Source organism: Gopherus evgoodei, chromosome 22 (genome assembly GCF_007399415.2).
Source record: "Gopherus evgoodei ecotype Sinaloan lineage chromosome 22, rGopEvg1_v1.p, whole genome shotgun sequence".
Classification (NCBI taxonomy): domain Eukaryota; kingdom Metazoa; phylum Chordata; order Testudines; family Testudinidae; genus Gopherus; species Gopherus evgoodei.
In genome coordinates, this window is record NC_044343.1 from 5,052,925 (window position 1) to 5,074,977 (window position 22,053).

General features: G+C 52.5%; 1 protein-coding gene across 1 annotated transcript; it reads left to right on the plus strand.

The window, feature by feature from the left end:
* Positions 1 to 1,895: 1,895 nt before the first annotated feature.
* On the plus strand, positions 1,896 to 19,718 carry CNN2 (calponin 2). Its single transcript, XM_030540424.1, has 7 exons — positions 1,896 to 2,014; positions 11,848 to 11,969; positions 14,613 to 14,679; positions 14,830 to 14,967; positions 16,765 to 16,881; positions 17,472 to 17,618; positions 18,099 to 19,718. The coding sequence occupies exons 1-7, from the start codon at positions 1,952 to 1,954 to the stop codon at positions 18,360 to 18,362; spliced, it is 918 nt and encodes a 305-aa protein (XP_030396284.1). The 5' UTR covers positions 1,896 to 1,951; the 3' UTR covers positions 18,363 to 19,718.
* The last annotated feature ends 2,335 nt before the right edge of the window (positions 19,719 to 22,053 follow it).

The window sequence follows — 22,053 nt, forward strand, 5'->3', positions numbered from 1 at the left end:
CCCCCCCGAAAGTTTTCATATGAAATTTCAGATTTCTGTTCCCTCCAGGGACAGTGAGCCACCCTCCCTATTGGTATCCAGACACCATGCTGATGGGTGTGATTGATGAGATAGATAGATTGGATTAGATGTGTATAGGGATAGATAGATAGATAGATAGATAGATAGATAGATAGATAGATAGATAGATAGATAGATAGATAGATAGAGGGGGTGTGTGGGGATAGATAGGGGGTGGATGGGGATAGACAGATGATATTGGGGTGTGTATGAGGATAGATAGATAGAGTTGGGGTATGGGGATAGATAGAGTGGGGGTATGGGGATGGATGGATGGATAGATAGTGTGGGAGTATGGGGATGGATAGATAGATAGCGTGGGAGTATGGGGACAGATAGAGTGGGAGTATGGGGATACATGGATGGATGGATAGATCGAGTGGGGGTATGGGGATGGATAGACAGACAAAGACCATGGTGTCTCAGTAGTAAGATTACATCTGTTGAGAAATGGTGTCAGCCACCCACAGCGTTCTGTCACCCGGCCCTCCCAGGCTGCGCCCTCATTAGGAGTCAGTCCTCGCTACACGCCTGGATCACACCCAGTTACTCCTGGGAACGGGGATCTTAATTCCGTTGCCCTGGGAAAGTGACACATAAATGGGTCATGTGTGTTTGGGGCCTGATTGGTGCTGGGAGCTGCTGGGGTTCTCCAGCACAATGGAGGTGCTCTGTAGTGATGGGATAATAAGGGGGGGTTGGATGGATGCAGCCGACACCCCCAGCTTCCAGTAGAAGCAGCACCTTTTCCTGCCATTGGAAGCAACTTTCTGTCCAGCCTGCCCAGCCCTGCTGGTAGCAGAAGGAAGCCTCGCCCAGCCCTGCCCTGATGAGCGTCTACCCGGAATGAGCTCACTGCCTTGGTATGTGTGGGAGGGCTGGGAAGGCAATCAGCATCCTGGGGCATACCCCATCCTCAGCTTGGGCTCCTGGATGAATTCAGGACAGCGCCTGTGTGTGGGGAGAAAAGGGGGGGAATAGCCATGTCCATCACTGCAGCAGGCTCAGCCCTATAGTGTGTGTGAGGGAGGGGGCAGGGGGTTGTGTGTACACGGGAGAGCTGGCGGGCTCATAGGGACCATTGGGTGTTTGAAGGGCTCGGGTGTGCCCAGGGGTCTGGGTGAGGCGCCCCGAGCATCTGACATAAACAGGGATTAATTTTTGCCAGGGCTGAGAGCCCCGGCACCTCTAGGCTTGGCGGTTCATAGTCCCGGCAAGCTGGGCTCACCTGAGCCCTGGCACCACTTTCAAAGTAAGCACTGGACACAAGGGATTGTGCAGGCACGTGTGTGTGTGGTGGGCGTGTCACGGGTTGGCTGTACTCTAGGATGGATGGGTCTGAGTGTGTAGTTGGGTGGGTGTTTATTTCTAGGGTGAGTGTAACATTTGGTGCGTCTGGGAGATGGGTGGGTTGTGTGTCAGTGCTCGGGGGGAGGCGTGTTAAGGGGAGGGTGTCTGTGTGTAAGGCGGGGTTGTGTGTCAGGACTGGGTGTCTGTTACGTGAAGCTCTGTGTGTGTGTGTGTCTGTGTGAGTGAGTGACCCCCCAAACCTAGTGGGAAATCCCATCTCTGGGATCTGCCCCCGCCAGAGCGCCCAGGGCTCCCTCTCTCACCCTCGCCTGGCTCGTCCGCCTGACAAAGGCTCCTGGAAGGGAGCCGGCGCTGGAAGGGGGGCGCAGCCCCCAGCTCTGACCCCGGGGGTCACTGGGGGGACACGCACAGGAAACTCCCCATCCTGCAGGAATTCGGAGCTTTCCTGCCCTTATAAGGCTATTTTAACTCCCCTCCAATCAGCGGGAGGAGGCGGTGCCCTGCCCGGAGCGAGGCCAGGGAGTCTCCTGTAAGCGCCGCGGCGCCGGGACCTGGCCCAGTGGAGCCCCCGGAGCGCAGTATGAGCGGCTCGCAGTTCAACAAGGGCCCGTCCTACGGCTTGTCCGCGGAGGTCAAGAGCAGGGTGAGGCTGGCGGCTCGCCAGGAAAGTCTGGAGGGGGGCTGTGATGTGCCTGGGAGCGGGGACGCGGTGCGCCCTGGGGAGCTCCCCTGTGCGCTGCCCGGTGCGCCCTGGGGAGCTTCCCTGTGCGCCCTGGGGAGCTCCCCTGTGCGCCGCGCGGTGCGCCCTGGGGAGCTCCCCTGTGCGCCGCGCGGTGCGCCCTGGGGAGCTCCCCTGTGCGCCGCGCGGTGCGCCCTGGGGAGCTCCCCTGTGCGCCCTGGGGTGCTGGCGAGGGCTAGACTGTCCAGTTCCAAATTCTCCCAACCGTGTCCTTGGCGCGCAGCCAGCGCCCTGGCCCGTCTCGGTCCCAGCTGCTGGCCCTGGGGAAATCTGCCTCCAGTCTCCTCTTCCGCCCTCCCTTGCTCAGCCCTGGCTGGGACCTCTCCTCCTGGGCTCTGCAGCGGCCTCTGGGGATAGAGAAGGCCCGCACCTCCCCCTGCCCCCAAAGTTAGAGGGGACCAGGCGGGCCCCTGCCACAGGTCCCATAAGCCTGTTCCAGGCTCCATCTGGCAGCACTTTTTCCTGGGCTGCCCCGGCTCCCTGGGCCCTTCCAAGTGTGTTTGGGGCAAGGCCAGATTGTGTCCTGGCGCGGTTCCATGCACCCTCAGCACCGCCCAGAACCTCGCCTGGCTTTGTGCAATGGACGGGGCTTAATTTGTGCCGGGCACCGCTGGGTTTGCCGCATCAGTTATGAAAGCAAACAATTACTTGAGCCTCGGCAGCTTTCTCCCTACAAATTAAGTCCTAAGGGGTCTATAGAGTAGTTTTGAGGGGGTGTGGCGGGGGGGGGAGTCAAATGTATCTCTGCATCGAGTTGCCCTGAGTTTCGGGGGAGCGTGGTGCCCATCTCCACAAAGGGAGGGTGGTGGGAATGTGGGAGGAAGCAGCTGGGCGTAGCCTGCTCTCAGGCTGAGCTGGGTAGGCAGGGGGCATGGTCTTACATTCCTCTGTTTGCCACAACAAATCTGAGAGCATCATTTCCTCCTCGCCTTCTGATCCTGACCCAAGAGCCCTGTTACTTAGCTCAATAGCTTAGCCCTGGTCGGCTTATTAAGCGCATTGTAGCTTTAAACTCCTCTCCCCCTTCCTTACTGCTAACATCTGAATTCAGGCCCATTCAGTCTGTCTTGCTTTTTGCTACTCTTAGACCAAGTTAAAACCGGTCACTTTCACTTTTGTTTCTAGTCAGTTTCCCCGCTCAGCTTCTCTGTCCCAGGGCTGCAAAGTTTGGCTTCTAAACTGAGTAGGGAAACCCTGAAATGCGAACTCTCCCTTCCCCTTTACCCCCCCCCCCATTGACATTTCTGGGCCTGAACTGACCCTCCCTCTGAACTGAGAGTGGTCTCAGCTGGTTCTGTAGCTGGCTGAGATGCTGATGCCCCTGAGGGGAATACAAGTTAGCTCCAGATTTTGGGTAAACATGGTTAAATCCTGCCTTCTGTTGGGAGATATGTACAAGAGCACAGACTAAACCCTCTGAGAAGGGAGGCTATTAGGCAAGGGCGTGCAGGTGTGGGCAGAAAACAAGCCGTGGGGCTGTGGCCTGATGGAAAGTCTCTTTCTAGAATAGCCAACTCCTCTCCGGGGAAGGTGTGGGGACAAAGCTGTTTAAACTGTGTGGTGCAGCTTCTTGGCTCCCAATTTGTGTCATCCTAATTCTTAAACCTATCATTTACAGATTGGATTGCTCCTGTTCTGGGTTTAATTAAAATTAATACTAGGTGTGATCCAAGGAAGGCTTGCTTTTTTTTAATTATTACATCTTACTCTGTTTGTTCCAGCAGATTTTCTTACCCCTGACTCGACCCAGCTCCCTATTTCATGGCAAATTGGCCTCCATTTCTCAGTGTGTTGCTATAATCCCTGAGAAACGCAGCTGACCTAAATAATGATGTAATAAACTAAGTGTCTAAGGCCTGGCTTTGCTCAGATGCTACCTGTAACTTCCAGAAGTGTTTCAGGAGGTCTTACTCTGCAGATAACTTTGTGCTGGGGAAAAGGATCCTCCCTTTCCCCAAGCTAAATTGCCAATGAAGGGAATGTGGGCTAGTGGTTAGAGCATGGCTCTGGGAGTGGGGATTCCTGGCTTCTGTTCCCTGCTGTGATGCTGGTGGGCCACCTCTCAAAGTCTAAACTAAATGTTTGTGGAGCACTGGGAGATCGGTGGCTGGCAAGTGTGGGCATCTTACCTATCTTGTCCCGTGCCTGTGGCAGGGACCGTCCTATCTGCACTGCGCCTACTGCTGGGGGTCCTTGATTGAGGTTCTGAAGTGCTGCTGTCATAAAATAAAGCTGTTTATGCAACTTCTGAGCTGGCCTATGGTGGAAGGGGGAACTGCTGGCCCATTGCAACACGCAGCAGCGACCCTTTGCCGGGAGCGACTGCTGGGGCTTGGAGTCTAGCCCTGAGGGGCCTTCCTGGTTCACGGTGACATCAGGGAAGTCTCCCACTGGTGCATGTATAGACAAGCTGCTGGTGGCATTATGTAGCTGTGTCATCCAGACTGGTTCTTATGGGGGTTAGATTGTGTTGGGACTAACCCACAAAACTAGCGCTCCCCATTGGTGAGGCTGTCAAGAGTCTGATTTCACTCCAAAGTGCAGCCACCAGAGCTGCCTTCTGCAAAGGTGTGAACTTCTGGTATCTTCAGATCCAATTCAGATTGATTCTGTCACTTGATACCCTCTCTGGCTCAGGAAGGGCTCTGTGGGCAGGGCACAACAGGTTGAAAGGGGTTGGGATCTTTCCCTTCTTGGTCTGTTCCTGCTGCAGCTGCAATGTGGCACGTTTCCTCTGCACCCATCCTCTGAGACCAGCTTGCTCAGTTGGCTAATGTGACATTGCTGAGGGCTCTCTGGGAGCAGGTTCCCGCATACAGATCTGTAATACAGTAATGCCAGAGGCTCCAGTCAGAGCTGCATTGCGCTAGGTGCTGTACTGCAGGTGCCTCTTCTCTCTGCAGCATTCCACTGTCTCTGCTCGGAAACACCTCTAGCAAAACCTTATGGCCCAATCCTGAAGTGTTATTGCACAAGATGGAGGCAATACTATGGCTGAACACTAAGTAACCTGCAAATGTGGGCACAACATGGGTGTCCTCTCTAAACGCAGTGGAGTGAGGGTTTGCGTTTTTTTTAAAGCCAATGGGACAGGCTAGCATTGAGCAAGCACTTCATTCTTGTCTACCATTTGACCTCTTTTATAACCCCCATAAAAGCAGTACAAATATCTGCAGTTCTTGTGTAGCACCAAGATCTGGAAGAGAACCAGGCATAAGGCTCTGCTCTAACCCGGAAGAGCGATCATTGATGCATGCCAGCTTAAACCAATTTTAACTCAGCCTTTTGTCTAGTCAACACAGCCCAAGGGACATGCACTTTCTGCTCTAGGTTGCTTAAGGGGACGATGCTATAAAGGGAAGGAAGGGGAACTTCAGAACCCAGTGGAAAAGGTGTGTTTGACATACCCACCTTCCCTGGTTTGTACTGGCAGCAGTAACCCTGTTGTTTTTAATCCAGACACTCGCGGACGCTGAAAAGAGGCACTGGGTTAACTAGATCAAAGTCAGTGGTGCCAGCACCTAAACGCAGAGGCACTTGAACTTGTTTAATCCTTGCTTAGTTGAGTTCAGTTCAGTCAGCTACACCCTGGAGGGAGTTGGCACACGCAGTAGTTTGACATTCAGGATTTGCGCCATGGATTTTGTTCTAGTTAAATCAGTACAACTTTTCTAAGGGGAGAAATCCTTGGAGAATGGAATCTGTGGAATTTGCTTTTGGGGCCAGCTTGTCTGTCTGTCTCCTCTCTTCCCCCCTCCCTCCCCAAAATTATCTCTCTCAGTCCCTGGGTCAGATCAATCCATCACCTAACCAGATTCACAGCAGAGTCTAGGGGAAAGAATTCAGACTTTGCAGCATGAACTGCAGAATGCTGACATGCTCTCTCCCCCAGAAATCAGAACTATTCCCCTGGCCATGCAAGCTGGTGCAGAAACTACTTGGGGGGATGATAATGTTGGCGTGAGAGGGGAACATGTAATGTGTGTCCCTCTCCATGGGAAGCTTTCTCTTGCTTTGTTAACGCCAACGTGAATTAATCTCTCTCGCCTTCTGAGGGTCCTATCCAAATTGTCAACCTTGCTCACTTTGGATTCTGCAGCTAGGGGATTGGGTGATCAAGATCTTGCCTGTTCTCTGTCTGTCAGTGCCTGGAATTGTGGAATTGATCAGTGGGGGAAGGGAGCTTTCTAAAGGACTATGGAGGCAGTCTTTAAAGCTCCTACTGGATCAGGGCCATGTTGTGCAAACTGTCCTTGCCCCAGGGAGCTTAGAGTGTGATAAATACGTGTGGGGGGGGCGGGGGGGGGGGGGGAAACAGCACAAGGCAATAGTGTCGGCTCCGATAGGTCTATAGTAGGGAAACAGCAGCTGGCGCTACCCATGGGGCTGGGATGGCAGATGAAACCCAGAGCAGCGCAATTCCGGAGCTGAAGCCAGGATTCGATGTTCTCATTTGCCATGTGTGCGTGTGCAGTCATGCTGGAAAGGCTAGTTGCTCTGGCTTATTTAAACCTTCATGCTTCGGGGCACAGACCAGCTACTAACTGATAGGGGTTAGGTAGTAACTTCCCCCAAGTAACTTCCTTCCGCTTGGGGGCTGCCCCTCTGTCTGAAGCAGCTGGTGCTGGGTGAGAAGGATTCCAGCCTGGTCCTGTATGTTATCCTGTGTTCTGATTTGCCCTGGATCCCTGTGAAATCCAGCAAACTTGTTCAGATTCCTCCATCAGGCGAGCTCCCATCCAGAGGTCAGTGCAAGGCCCTGGATCTTGAGTGGGTTTGGGTGTGGCTCATTTCTACATGCCAGAGTAGCTGCACCAAGTGCCAGGGTGGAGAGAAGGAAGGGTGCAGGGCTGTGGATTAGTGCTAGATTCTCCTGTGCCTCTTGTATGTGTTGAGCAAGGGCCCTCCCCTTGCATTGCTGCTGTCAGCAGGTCTCCCCTTCCCCCTAACACCCCAGTCCCCTTTGTGGGTTGCAAAAGGGAATGAAGAAAGCTGTTGTGAAACCAGAGCTGAGAATTTCACAGCAGGGTGTTGAGCAGTCCTGCTCATGGGCTGGGCAGCTAGTGACCTCACAACAGTGCAATGCTCTGACTCCAGTGGGGGTTTGGAGCTTCCATGGGCTTCTCCAGATGCTAAACTCTCCCTTTTTCCTCATGGGTGCTGCTTCCTGGCTGTGGTGAGCTGTCAGGCTGCAGCTGATCCAGCACGTTCATACCCTTCTATCCAAAGTACCCTCTGGCGGAGTGCATTATTTCCCCCACTTTACAAGCAGGGAAACTGAGGCAGGGGTGAACTGACTTGCCCAAGAGTCGCAGTTGTCAGAGCTGAGACCGGGAGCGAGATTCTCCTGTCTTCTGCTGTATGCTTGTGCCGCCAGAGGGCTCTCCAGTGATCTGGAGCCAGACTCCCAGGAGAGCTCTGCTCTCCTCATGAGGTTTATGGCCCCCCATGTGGACAGAGCCAAGCGCTCTTGGACCCGGGCCCGTTGTGGGTGTGACTGTCTCTGGCTAATCTGGCCTCTGCATCTCCATCACTGATCTTGCCTCCTTGTGGGTGGGGAGCCTCGTCCCTGAGGCAGGCTGAGCTGTCCCATGCCAAGTCCTCGGGATGGAGAGATGAGAGTACGGATGAGCTGGGCTGTTGTGGCTGCCTCTGCTGGAAACCACATGCCAAAGTCTGTGAGTTGGGCTCTACCAAACTTGTGGCCATGAAAAACCTGTAATGGGCCGTGAAATCTGGTCTTTTGTGTGATTTTTACCCTAGGGTGCAGATTTCACGGGGGAGACCAGCGTTTCTCAAACAGGGTTTCTGACCTGAAAGGGAATTGCAGGGGGGTCATAGTATTTCCACCCTTACTTCTGCATTGCCTTCAGAGCTGGGCAGCCAGAGATCGAAAGCTGTTGGCCAGGCACCCAGCTGTGAAGGCTGCATCTCTGCAGCAGCAGCACAGATGTAAGGGTGGCAATACTATCCCGTGCTGCCCTTGCTTCTGCGCTGCTGCTGGCGGTGGCTCTGCCTTCCGAGCTGAATGGATGGATAGTGGCTCTGCCTTCAGAGCTGGGCTCCTGGCCAGCAGCCGCCGCTCTCCAGCTGCCCAGCTCTGATGGCAGCACTGCTGCCAGCAGCAGCGCAGAAGTAAGGGTAGCAGGACCGTAAACCCCCCCCCATGACCTTGCAACCCTCCCAGAACTCCTTTTTGGGTCAGTACCCCTATAATTACAACACTGTGAAATTTCAGATTTAAATAGCTTAAAATCATGAAATTTACCATTTTTTAAATCATATGACGGTGACGTTGGTAGGCCCAACTGGGAGCCTGGAGCACTCGGATCATAGAACAGTCTCTCTCAGCTCGTCAAGGGTTTTGCCCCTGTCCATGCTGGAAGACTCTGTAGTTATTGAACTTGTTGTGCTCTTAGGGAGCTGGGCTAAGATGCCTGTTCCTGCCCAACATAAGCTGAGGCTGATCTCGCCCCTCCTATCTCTACCTTTGCAGACTACTGGGGTTTGTTAGACGTGGAAGTCTAATTGTTTCGAGCTGGACTGAAATGTGATGTTTAAGCTGTGTGCATTCAGAGCACGGCTGACAAGCAGTCAGCTCTGGGGTGGAGGACTGCAAGCTGCTCCCAAAGCCAGAGGAGGGGAACTTTCTCCAAGGAGACTGTCAAGTCCAGGGGACCTTTTCTCCCGGGCAGAGAGGATACTCTGCTTTCCATGGCTGGGAGACACCCATGTACTAAACTGCATCGTACTAGTCTTGTACCTTGGAAGAGCTGAATTGATCTTGCTGGGATTTGACCCTGTAGTATCAGGGAACTGATTGGCGTTTAAAGTATCTAATGTGACACAGTAGTTTAATGTCATAAACCAGCCACTAGTGGGTACATCTAAAAAGATAAGAGCCTGCTACTGCTGCCATCTAGTAGAGCTGTGCTCCTAGCTGAAGAGGTAAAGGCCTATGTTTCTGGTGCCAAAGGTTCTAGGTTTAATGACTCCGCTGAGTGGAGGGTGGTTATTCTTAGCCCTCTACTAACAAGCAGCCTTCTTGCTTCCTGACGCTATGCGGGCTTAAACACTGCTCCAGAGCAGCCAGCAGCTCCTCCAGCATCTGCCTTTGACAGGTGCTCCTGGGCGTGAGCCCTTAACAGAGGCTGCTTAGTAGCAGCTGGGAGAGGGCGTCTGACATGCTGACAACTCTCCTCTGGCAGCAGGGACCTGCTCTCTCCTTCACTTCTTCTTTAAAGCTGCTTGTCCCCTGATCAGCAGTGAAGGGCCTGCAGCCTTGATTTAAACAAGGCACTTTGCATTCTTGGCATATTCGTGGTGACCAAGGAATCTGCCGAGACGCATTCCTGGGCTGCCGGGAGAGGAAGTCTGGTCCTGACCCCAAGGGCAGTGGTTTGGGCTGCATTGCTGAGGCCTCTGAGCTCTTGTTCTGTCCAGCTCCAGGACTCCCCTTCAAGGATGCCAAGGGCTTCTGCTCCTGTGGGAGGCAGATGTTAGAGATTTGGGGGGGGGGTGCATGCACGCTGGGACCTGGGTGAAGAGGGCAGAATCTTGCCCGGCTTCCCATTGGCTTCTCATACCAGTGCACCAAGATCCCAGTTCATCTATAGCAGTGGTGGCACTTCAGGAGAAATTCTGGGGTTGGGGGAGCAAGATGTGTGATTATAATATAACCTGCAAAGTCAGGGAGGACTAGAAGATACAGACCTATTAAAAAAAAAATTTAGGGCAAGGCAAGATATTACTGGGGGAGGCAGTCACTTGAGCTAAACGAGCCTTACAGATTAACATGAATTTAAAAACTGCCCACCCACCCTAGCTGTGTTGTTCCTACACCGCCTCTGTGCCAGTTCTCTAGCCGTTCAGGCTCCTGAAGAGACAGGGCCTAAATTTCTACTGTTAAAATCAAACAAGCTGGAAAACTAGTCGGCTTTTTTGTTTTTAAACAAAACTTTTCCAGACCTTCTGCTTCACCAAGGAAAAGGCTGGAGTTCAGTTGCTTTATCTCCCCCTTCTAGGAGATGAAGATGCATCTAGACTGAGCGGTGAGTTGTGCTGGCTCCCACAGGATGTCATGCCAGCAGCCCGGTGTCTTAACTGCAACACCTCCTACCTCTCGCTAGCTTCTGTCTTGTAATGATCACTCTGTGCTTTTTATAGCCTGCTTTGTCTGCAACCTTCCAGGGCACAGCAGGGTCAGTTGTGTCTCTGTGATGGGGTAGGAGGGACAAGCCAAGAAGTGCAGCAGGGGATTTTGGCGGACAGACTGCAATTGGCCAGCCCGGGATTTGGGCAGGAGGAGTGGAACGTTCTGCCCCCCCTTCCCACCCCCCCAGAAGCGACAGGTGATCTCTAGTGACCTCATTGTCAGAGGCTGCACCATTTCCTGGCTGGTAGCTAGGTGGGGAAGAGTGTGACGTGAGGCTGTTGCACTTGACCCAAGCTTTCAAGAACGTCCAGCGGGAACCGGCCCAGAGCCGTCTTTGCTGGGTTTGCTCTCGTGCGCTCTTAGGGGGATCTTAGACCAGCCTCTTCCTCGAGTGTCAAAACCCAGCAAACAAGGAAGTTGTTCAGCTCGCCATACATGTAAATGTTGCTGGGTGTCCGCTGGCTCTGCCCCAGCTGGCTGCTGAGGGACGGCCAGGGCTTGTACACTGCAGCAGAGGCTGCTGGTCTCTTCATCGCTGAGCTCCTGCATGGTCTGGCTTTCCAGTGCATTAGGAAGTGGCGGCTGACCCAGTATCTTGGTGCCATCCGGATGGCCCCTTCCTGATGCTGGGCCCTCTGGTCTCCAGCCCGCTTGGCTTCAGCCCATTGCGCTTCTAGGGGGGTCTAGTGGCAACATGCCTGGCAGTGATTTGGGGGTTTTGTTTTCTCTTGCCACCATTAAGGCTCCCTCTGGGGAGCTGTGTCCTGACAAGTCTTACCAGTGGCCACGCTAACGGGATATTGACCTGCGCTGATGATGGTCTCCTCCCTGCCCCCCCATTGGCCTGTGCCTTTCATGGAGGCCTGCTGCTTGCACACCTGGGTAGAGGGAAGCGGGAGCCCCTTTTCGCTAGCTAGGCTGCTACAAAGGGGTTGCGGGGTCAAAGGAAACCCAGCACTTGCCAGTGCCAGCCGGCGTGGTGTGGGGGTGCCGGTGCCAGGCTGAGGAACGCCTCTTGGCCAGCTTCCCATTGGTGCACACGCTGGGCAGTGCCAAGGTATTGATTCTGCACTGACCAGCCCTGGGCACGAAGGGGATGGGTGAGAATCTGAGTGTGAGTGGGCACGACTGGGGCAGACACGTACCCTGTTTATATGGGCACTGCTGGGGAGCAGACTAGAGGACCACTGAAACGGGTGTGACTTGAGGCTGCTTTAGCCTGCGTGGGGGACTGCATTAGCTTTGCATGCTAACACCCCCCACCACCACCACACACGCACGTCTTTCTGTGAGGAGCTACACATCTGGCTGAGACCAGGTGGTCCTGGTATTGGCCTGCCCCCTTTCAGCTTTCCCAGAGGTCTCTGATCATGGAGTCTGTCTTGTTTCCAATAGTCGTGTCTCTGCAGCCCTTTAGTGAAATGTGCTGCTTGCTCTGTAGATCTGTGTAACCCATGTGCAGCGGAGGGTATGTGGCCTTGTGGCTGCGCTCCCTTGGAAGTGGGCAGTGGGAGGAGGGGTGGCTAGTCTGGGGACCCAGCAAGGAGCTGCCTGACTCTTCCATTCTCTGCTCTCCTCCCAGCTTGCCCAGAAGTATGATCCCCAGAAGGAGGCTGAACTGAGGATATGGATCGAGAGCATCACCGGGAAGGAGATCGGCCCTGATTTCCAGTTGGGGCTGAAGGATGGAGTGATCCTCTGCGAGTGAGTCTGGGAGGGGGCTGGTTGGAGGGCTCTGGGGGATCCTGGGTCTGCACTGGGGCAGGGAGCTGATGGAACGGCAGGCTGTGAGCACTGATTTCCCCTTGCCATCCGGGGGAAGAGTTCCACTTCCTTCCATCTTGCTGGCTAGTTGCACCCATTCTGCATCAAGGGCCCCAGCCGGAGCTGCAGACCGGCTTGGAGGGTTAAAGCCAGCGGTGTCGCTTCAGGAAAGTATCGGGAGGTGCAAAGTCATGTCACCGTTCAGGGCCTGGTGCAGCGTATTCTAGCCTGCAGAGTCAGAGCGGGAGGTAAGTGGAAGATACAATGGGGTGTGTAGAGCTGTGAAAAGCCTGGGCGGGGGGTTAACTGCCCCTCCTGCCCCATAGCAAATGATAACCAGCACTTAAAGCACCAGTTTAGCCCTGCCTCAGTGATTGCCTGCGATGTCTCTGCAAAGGTCCCAAGCTTGGCGCTAAGACTCCCAGTCTTGGCCTAGGATGCAGAGGCGTTGGCTGGACTAGGGCCAAGCAAGTGCTTGTGCTTTGTGATTGGCTGGCAAATGAAGTGGCAGAAGATCCTGCTCCTGGCTGTGAGACATAGGCACCGACTCTGTGCATGCTCCGGGGCTGGAGCACTCACCGAAATAAATTGGTGGGTGCTGAGCACCCACCGGCAGCTCCCCGTGGGCCCACCCAGCCGCTCCAACTCGCTTCCGCCGTGAGTGCGCTGCTTCTCCTCCCTCCCGCCCTTGTGCCGTGACACAGCTGATTTGTGGAGGAGGAGGGGGAATGCTGCATGCTGGGGGAAGAGGTGGGGCCGGGACGGGGATTTGGGGAAGGGATCCAATAGGGGCAGGGAGGGGACAGAGTTAGAGGATGGGGTTTGGGGATAGGGTGGAGTCAGGGCAGGGAAAGGGGCGCAGGCACCCACCGGCACCGGAGAAAGTTGGCGCTGCTGCTGTGAGATGTCACTTGGCGGAAGTGCCAAGGGGCTTCTGGAGCTCATTTAAAAGGGAATTTACTTGAGGAGCGTTGGAGCCCCTGGCTTGGGGGGGGTGGAGGAGCAGGTTCACATCTGGAGTTACCCTAAGCACATGCTGGTAATTCAGTAAGTGCTGGAGACCCAGGGTCATGAATAGTGAATGCTTTGCCTTCTTCTAGCATCTCTCCAAGGATCTCTGAAAGCAGATCATAGAGAGTCATAATAGTCTGGGCAGCTGCAAACAGCAGGAGAGGAGAGGCCGATTCCAGGAAAGCATCTGAAAGATGGGAATGTTCCAGGGTTCAGATTTGCCTCTGCAAAGAAATGCAGCAGAGCCTGGCCATTCCCAAGGCCTGGAGTGAGAGGGACTGTTTCAGGACCTCTCCTGAAGTAGCCTTTGTTGGTTAGCAGATGGGGAGCCAGAGGGGGAGAATGGCTGATGGCCTCGAATGACTCTGTCTTGGTTCTGTGATTGAGGGTGGGTGGAATCTGAGATCCTGGTAACAATCTTGTTGCTGAAAGTGGCTGTAGTTCAGAATAGAGGGAGAAAATACGTAACAAGGATATTGCGTTAGTCTCTAACCACACATACCAGGAAATACAGGGCTGTGCGTCTCTCGGTGCCTGTGATGCTCCTGCTGTGTGTGGGTGAAGCTAGAGCTGACTTCTCTCCAGGGGACTGATACGTCAGGAACATGATCCTGCTGGGGGAAACCCTGGAAATGACCTTCCCAGAGCCAAGTAATGCAACCTGCTAGCTCAAGGGGAACTTGCATTTTTGCCATCCCAAACTCCCTCGCCATGTTATAATGCTGATGGTGTTCACATGGCTGCTTTCCTACACAAGGACAGCCCGGCCAGGAGCTGCTCTGGGGACCAGAACATTCATGCTTCCTTAAGTGCGAGTTTAAATCTTAACATTGAATGAATATAGCCTTGTGTCCTGCGTGTGTCCAGCACCTAGAACAATGGCCTATGCCAGGGACACCTAGCCACTCCCATAATAGCTTGTCTAGCCTGGATCTGATACTTGGGTTTTTAATATTGCATCCATTGTGGCTCTGCAGTGTAGACACAGCCCATGTCGGCATTGCTGTACCGGTAGAGCCTGCTAGTGTAGATGCAGCATATGCCACGAGGAGATGTCCTGCTGGGGGACGAGCATCACCGTTCTGAACAGCGTTTGCCTCTGTTGCCATCCGTTGGGGTTTTGTCACTATCACAATCATTGGGGGTGCAGTGGCTTTTCCACACTGCTGACTGATGTGGCTGCACAGGGGTAAGTTTTGTGCAGCCCAAGCCTGAGGCAGTGTCCCCTAGTGGCCTGAGACTGAGGAGGCCTGGATTCCGTTCCTAGCTCTACCACTGACTTGCTGGGTGACCTGGGGCAAGTTCCTTTTTCTCTGCCTTCATTTCACAGATGGGGAACGATTGTGCCCACCTCTTGTGAAATGCTTAGAGATGCTCTGTATGAGAGTCTAGGGATGACCATTTCTTCTGCTAACTGTTTAGCTTTGTGGATGTCCTTATCTCTGACGGGGGCTTGTTTAAAAGCAGCTGAACCTGCGAAGAGATATGTGTGCAACTCCACTGTGGCTGGAAATGTGCTTCCACACCGGGTGGTTGGCGTCCGCTCTTATGGCTCTTTCTCGCTCTCTCCAGGCTCATGAACAAGCTGCAGCCAGGCTCAGTGAGGAAGATCAACCGCTCGGCTCAGACCTGGCACCAGGTACGTGCTGGGCTGCTCCCTTTACAGCGAGGGTGGCCTGGCTGATCGCTCACCTGGGAGCAGCTTCTCAAACGCTGCTTTGTGGGTTCCTTCCCTGACCCCCTTTTGGCTGTGGCCTGTGTGTCTTTATCTGGCTCTTCTCCTCACCAGCTGGAGAATCTCTCCAACTTCATCAAGGCCATGGTTCAGTACGGCATGAACCCCGTCGACCTCTTTGAAGCCAATGACTTCTTCGAGACCGGGAACATGACCCAGGTGCAGGTGTGCCTGCTGGCTCTGGCAGGCATGGTGAGTACCGCTGTGAGGCTGATTTGTCATTGCTCTGGTCATCTTGGCTGATGCACAGGGACTACAAAAGGCACTCTCCTGCATTCTTGGTATGCCCTTGGTATGGTGGCCTGTCATATGGAGGTGGGGACAGAGACCGGGTGCACCCTGGTGATTCTGTGCCCCTGCAAAGCTCTGTAGGGGCTGTTGAATCAGGAACATGAGTCAGGTTAACTCTCGGGGTTGCCTTAGCCTGCGCCAGCTGTGTTCTCTCTGACCCTGCACTGGCATCCATCCCATATGGCCTGTGGGCAGGAGTGGTCATTCCTTCTTCTAGCCCACCCAGCTCCCATGGGTTTGGGGTGAGTGTGGCTGGGGGGGATGGGTCTCAAGAGCCCTAGGGTGCCAAAGGAAGTGGCTACACTGAGGCCTTCTGACAGTAGAGGTGCAGCTCTTCCCTCCTCCAAAATGTCCTGGCTTTAAAGCTGAAGTGAGGCTCAAACTTCCCGGGGAGGCGGCTCTTCTCTAGGGGGTGGGAAGAACTGGTCTTGCCCCAGCACACAGAGCCAGCGGCAGCCGGGAGCCTTTCCACCGAGCTTAGGGGGAGGAAGCAGCTCTGTTAACTAACTTGGGAAGCCTCCGTTCTCAAAAGCAGCCGGGCCTGTGGGAGGGCTGTAAGGGAAGGAGCGGCTTGGGGCTGGAGCTGTCGCTCTTGGCCCGAACCATGAGGCACCAGGTCTCTGAGGTGTGTGCTCGTTGCCTTGCACGGGGCCCTGCTGGGCTGCGCTGGCTAGTGAGAGGCGTTGCCTTGTGGTACCTGGATTTTATACCCTACATGGATGAAGGATAAAGCTAGTAGAAAGTAGGTCAGTGGCTGCCTTAGGATAGACACACAAGGCTCCCCTGACCAGGATGAAGGTGTTGGGCCCCAGTGTCCTGGCCAAGTTCTCCTTTGGGTAACTCCTTTAAATTACTACACAAGACCCTGAAGACTCATTAACACAGCATCTAGCGCACGTGCACTGGAAGTCACCGTGTCTGGCCTGCAGAGGTCATCATCTAACTCCTGGACATAAAGGCCAGGCAGGACCACATCTCATCTGACCTCCTGCATGTTGCGGGCCACAGAACCTCTCCCACCAATTCCTGTAATAGGACTTAACCTCTGGCTGAGTTACTGAAGTCCTCAACTGTTGATTTAAAGACCTCCGGTTAGAGAGTCTCCCATTTACTCTAGTTCACTCCAGCAAGTGACCCAGGCCTCACGCTGTAGAAGACCTCGGATGCTGGCGTCCTTGCGCTCTGTCCCAAGCTGTCTCTGCACCACTTACAAATCTGTCACATTCCACCCCATAAAGAGCTGCATTTCTGTGGTGGATAAAGGATCTGCACTTTGTGGGTATAGCTTGTAGAACTTTAAAATACCTTGCACCCTGTCAAAGGTGCTGTGGGGGAAATGAACAAATAGCCATCTCTGTATGGGATATAAAACCTCATGCATTAGGGCTTAAATCAATCTCTAGCTGTTGGGTGTGTTAGGATGAGACTTTCATGGGTGGGAGGTTATCCCTTAACTGCAGAATTTCTTGCACCTTCATGTGAGGCATCTCATGCTGGCTGCTGCCTGAGCAGGGATACTGAGCTAGATGGACCAGGAGGCTAATCCAGCCTGGCAGTTTCTGGGTTGGATTCTGTATGTTGACTGATGATGATCATGCAACATTAGGTTGTAGTACCCTCTTCTATGCAGGAACGGAACTCGGTGGTTCTAATATGCTGCCCCCCCCCCCCCCCCCCCGGCCCTTCTCTCTGCTGCAGGCAAAGACCAAGGGGATACAAAGTGACGTGGACATCGGGGTGAAATACTCAGAGAAACAACAGAGGAACTTTGACGATGCAAAAATGAAGGCTGGCCAGTGTGTCATCGGGCTTCAGGTGAGCTGGGCAGGGGTGGGCTAGACAGGGCCACGGGGTGGGAAGGCAAGTCTCATGAAATTTTGTTACCCCTTTGACACCTGAATTCACTGCCACTGCATACGGCTGATGGGCAAGAGACTGGAAGCTCTCCTGTTACAGGTTGTATGTGAAACATCCAGCACAGAGTAGAACTGTCCTGTGCACTTCATCTCGTCACTGGTCTCCTGGCCTTGTTGGCGTATCGAACAGGTTCTCTGGTCTGAAGGGCTGCATTACTGACTCCCTCTTCCCGACCAACAGAGGTTTGGGACCTGGAGAGTTGCCCTTGCAGGGAATTGGGGATAGGAAGTTGTGGCTCTGCAGATGTGAAATCCATAATGCACTGGAAAGCCTACAGTTGGAGGCCGGGCTAGAATCCTCACCCTGGGGAATCTTTGTACTTACCCCTCTGAATAGAGGCCATCTTTGAGCCATGAGAAGTTTGTGCTTAGTATGGGAGTGCGGAGAGGAGGCTTAGCCAGGTCATGCTGTCTTATTTGAGGCGGGGGGAACCTGCTTTATACTTGGTTGAGCTGTAAGCTTAGTTCTCCATGTGACTCTGCCCACAGATGGGCACAAACAAGTGTGCAAGCCAGTCTGGCATGACAGCCTATGGCACCAGGAGACACCTCTATGATCCCAAAAACCAGATCCTGGCCCCCATGGACCATTCCACCATCAGCCTTCAGATGGGCACCAACAAGTGTGCTAGCCAGGTAAGCAGGCAGTTGTGGACCTGGTGGAACCGTCTGTGGGGAGGTAAAAGGGGCCAGTTGAGTAACTGGAGTTTCTTCAGGACAACATCTGTGGTTAAGGGTGGCATTGAAGAAGGTAGATTCCTGACTGGGCAGCTGGGTTAAATCCAGAAAAGCCCCAGAGGTGCCTACTCAGACTGCTGGAGAGCTGGTCTTGTGGTTCGGGCACTGGACCGGTATGTGGATTTGGATTCGGATTCCTGGCCCTGCCATAGACTCCCTGTATGACCTTGCCCAAGTTCCTTAATCTCTGCGTCTGTTTCCCTACCTGTAAAACAGAAGCTGTATACTCCCTCCCGCCCCCCATTGCCATGTGGTCTAGGTAGATCAGCTGTTTGGGTAGGGTCTTGCTATGTCCTGTAGCGCCTTGTGAAGTGGGGGCCCAATCCCCAATGGGGGTTTCCAGCTGCCACTGTTACTACAAATAATCTGGTCTCTCAGGTGGGCATGACAGCTCCTGGCACGAGGAGACACATCTACGACACCAAAATGGGCACCGAGAAGTGCGACAACACCTCCATGTCCCTCCAGATGGGCTCCAACCAGGGAGCCACTCAGAGCGGTCAGATCTTTGGCCTGGGCCGACAGATCTACGATCCCAAGTACTGTCCCCAGGGCAACGCCGGTGACGTGGCCAACGCAGTGTATGACCAGAGCACAGACCCACCGGAGTACCACTATTACCGAGAAGAGGAGGGCTACTGAGCCCTGGGTCCTGCTTGGCCACAAGGCCACCTCCCCAGGCCAGCTCGTGTGCAGATCTCTGTTGCCGGCAACACTCCAGTATCTATAGCCTCTTTCTGTAACTTTTTTTAAACAAATCTTTTTTTCTGAGCAAAGACAAAAATCCCCTGATCCTAGAGGAGAGAGTTGGTGGCTTCTTAAAATCCTCTTACTTTTGGGGTGTAGCCTGTTGTTCACATTCTGCAAGTTGCGAGCAAGGCAGGCCTTTAATTGCTGATGGAGTCCACTTCTAGTCATGCAGGGAGACACGTACCAGCAAAACATTGGGGCTACGTGTGCTTCTTGGGGAGGAGAGCGGAGTGGGGAACTTGCTCTCAAATGGGATGCAACCTTCTAGCACTGCAGTCCTCTGCGTTGCAAGAATGCTGCTTATTCTTCATGCTCTGATGTGATTCTTGTGACGCTGTCGCAGTTCTAGCAGCATAGGTGTCGATGGCATCAAACACCCCAGGCTGTCCCAAATGACTCCTGATGACGCTAGTGAGGTCACGAAATCTCAAAGGGAATAATTAGAGGTGGATTCTCCCACATAGGCTCTGGTAAAGCCTTTGCCAGCTCTTCCTGCTTCTGGAGATCTCGCTCAAAGGGCCAAGGAATTTTTTTAGGTGCCTTTCTATGATGCCAAAAGTGAAGCTCTAAAAGGCTCGTGCTCTTTTAATGTATATACTTTTAAAGTGAGGCAAGGACAGTAACGTACCTTGGCGACATCCTAGGGACCATGTGTTTAACTTAATATCTAAAATACTCTTATGTTGTGGCTCCTCCTCTCTCCTCTCCCCTTTGCCTCCCTCCTTGGAAGAGAAGAGGGAAGGAAGAATCTTATTACCTGATCCTGTAGTTGATAGTGCTTAGGCAGACATGCTGCATCGGCACAGCCAGCTGCGGGATGCTGGGCTGTGTAGCCATTGTCCTGTTGCTAGGACAGTGGATCCTTACAAATGTTACATGGTTTTGTATGTTTGGCTCCACCTTAATTTAAACCATCAGGAAACTTTTTTTTTTTTTTTTTAAAGTTGCATTTGTATGTGGCCTCCCGATCTGTGTGTGAGCTTGGGCATTCCTCAGCCATCCTATGATCTGTAGGGGCAGGGAACAACACTGTGCTGCTGGTAAATGACAAGTCCTTAAGAACTGGATGGGATCTCAGCCACAGCTGCGTCTGAGGTCAGAGACTTCCTTCTGCGTGTGGATAACCTAAATACTGCACAGTCCAACCCAGGTGCTACTGTCCTTGTAAAGGTAGCTTAGAACTTTTTTTCTGAATAAAATGTGAAACTGTAATATTTGAATATAGGCAATAAAAGCTTTCAGATAAGACTTGCGCTGTTGTGACTTTAAAAAATAAAGTATATTAAAAAAAATAGGTCTGGCTCCATTGCAGAAATACAGAATTACTTGTTTCTCGCTTGGCACTGTCGGTGGTTATAGGCTGGGATGAGTCTCAGATTCCAAAGGCAGTGTATTCTCCCCCCCTATGCCCCCCCCCCTGCAGTATTGAAATAAGACATTCATTTTGGTCACTGGCTGCCTCTCAATAGCTTTCTTAAGACTCAAATATTTTAAGTTTTTTCTGCTATTGAAAACTACTGATTTGTTCTGTTCTGACACTCCAAATTAGAGTAGATCCCTTATTGGATGGTATCTTTAAGGGAACTCCTGTATTGGGAAGAGGTTCTCCTCCCCCCCCCACCCCCCATTGGTCAGTTTGCATTCCATTTCTCATGGTCAACTAAACCTGATGCTGGAAGATAACTTACCCCAACACCTGAACTCATGGGAATTCCTTAACTCAACACAATCTTAGGTGGGGATCTAGTTTGAGCATTGGCCTGACAAACCCAGGGTTGTGAGCTCAATCCTTGAGGGGGCGATTTGAGGATTGGTCCTGCTTTGAGCAGGGGGTTGGACTCAATCTCTTGAGGTCCCTTCCAACCCTAATATTCTATGATCTTGCTAGGCTGGGCTGAATCACCTTCTCTCTCCCATCCAGTGCTTTCCCTGCTGTCGTCTCAGTAGGTGGTGCTGTTTCCTTGCTGCTGAAGATGTCTAGAAATAAAATGCTCTTCACCTAACCCGAAGCCAATTTCTTCAGCCCTGTGAAGCAAAGTGAAGACTCACTGTCCAAGCTGAAATGCCAAAAGCAATCAGCACAAACAGTGATCCGTAAACGCAGTAGTGCCAACTCCCAAGTACTCGAACTAGGAGTCTGGCCTCAACATCAGGTATTTTGCTGAATCTTGGGTTTATTTGCTTTTGTGGTTTGAGCTTGTAGGGAATTTTTTTTTTTTTAATGTTTAAATCTACAGCCATGAGATTAGAAACTCCTAAAAAGAAGTGATACTCTCGTATGTAACTGCCTGCCTCTGAGAGCTGGAGCTTCAAGAAACATTAAATCTTGCAAGTCTGGCAATAAAGTAATGTGCCCATGCAGGAATTGGGTTTTTTAAATTCCTTCTGGAAGATGATGTATAATAACGCCCTTCTTAAACAGTTGGGTTCCACACTTGAGGTGGTTCTGTAGCTCATGGGTTGAGGTTTGGTGAACCGATTCAGGGGGAGAGTTTGTCTAACAGGCATGGCTATGTGATTGGTTGGCATTACATGGAAAACCCTGGGGCCCATCATAGCCCTTGTATGTTGGCCTACAGCTATATTGTCCTTGTAATAAACAACTTATTCAAAGTAATCAACGGATCCTTTTCTACAGGAAATAGTGAAAGTCTGCTTGGTTTTGCTGTCCAAAGTAACAGAGGTGCATGTGAGCAGCAGCCTTCAGCCCTGCTTCTGCCCTGCATTTTGCACAGCCCCTGGCCAGAGCTGGTGTGAAATGCTACCCCATCAGAAAAGTGACATTAGTTATGTACATCAGAATCAATCTTTAGAGTAATAGAAGATTCGGCCCCTGAGAGGTGAGATTGGCACAGGTCTCTGAATAAAGCAGTATATCTTTTAAACAGGCTGTGTGTACATGTGGGGGACTCATCCCATGTTCCCATACATCACTTCTAGAACTAAAAGCGTAGATAAACTGTAGTTAGTTTTTTAATTTGAAATGTGTGTGTGTGTGTGAGAGAGAGATCCTTGCACTGACTTCTACCCTCATTGCTTCCTGTAGCAGTTGTGCCTCGGCTTGCAAGACAGCTTATATTTGCAGTAGAAAGTCCTGTGCTTTCAGTAACTGGCTTGCTGTAGTAGAGGAGGAGGGTTGTTTTGTGAGTAGAAGCCTCTACAACTGCCAAACTCCCCAGGCACTGGTGGGGTTTTGCTTATGTGAAATGAGAGTCTCTGAAAACTTGTAAAAGCAGCAAAGAGTCCTGTGACACCGCATAGACTAACAGACGTTTTGGAGCACGAGCTTTCATGGGTGAATACCCACTTCTTCAGATGCATGTAGTGGAAATTTCCAGGGGCAGGGGTGTGTGTGTGTGTGTGTGTGCGTGTATGCAAGCAAGAAGCAGGCTAGAGATAACGAGGTTAGTTCAATCACGGAGGATGAGGCCCTCTTCTAGCAGCTGAGATGTGAAAACTAAGGGAGGAGAAACTGGTTTTGTAGTTGGCAAGCCAGTCACAGTCTTTGTTTAATTCTGAGCTGACAGTGTCAAATTTGCAGATGACCTGCAGCCAGCAGTTTTTTGAAGTCTGGTCCTGAAGT

What these genes read in the sequence shown, in the direction of transcription:
- CNN2 (XM_030540424.1), top strand. Translation starts at nt 1,952, where the DNA reads ATGAGCGGCTCGCAGTTCAACAAGGGCCCGTCCTACGGCTTGTCCGCG. An exon ending in GATGGAGTGATCCTCTGCGA is followed by an intron (nt 11,970 to 14,612) that starts GTGAGTCTGGGA and finishes CGCTCTCTCCAG; the next exon opens with GCTCATGAACAAGCTGCAGC. An exon ending in CCAACAAGTGTGCTAGCCAG is followed by an intron (nt 17,619 to 18,098) that starts GTAAGCAGGCAG and finishes CTGGTCTCTCAG; the next exon opens with GTGGGCATGACAGCTCCTGG.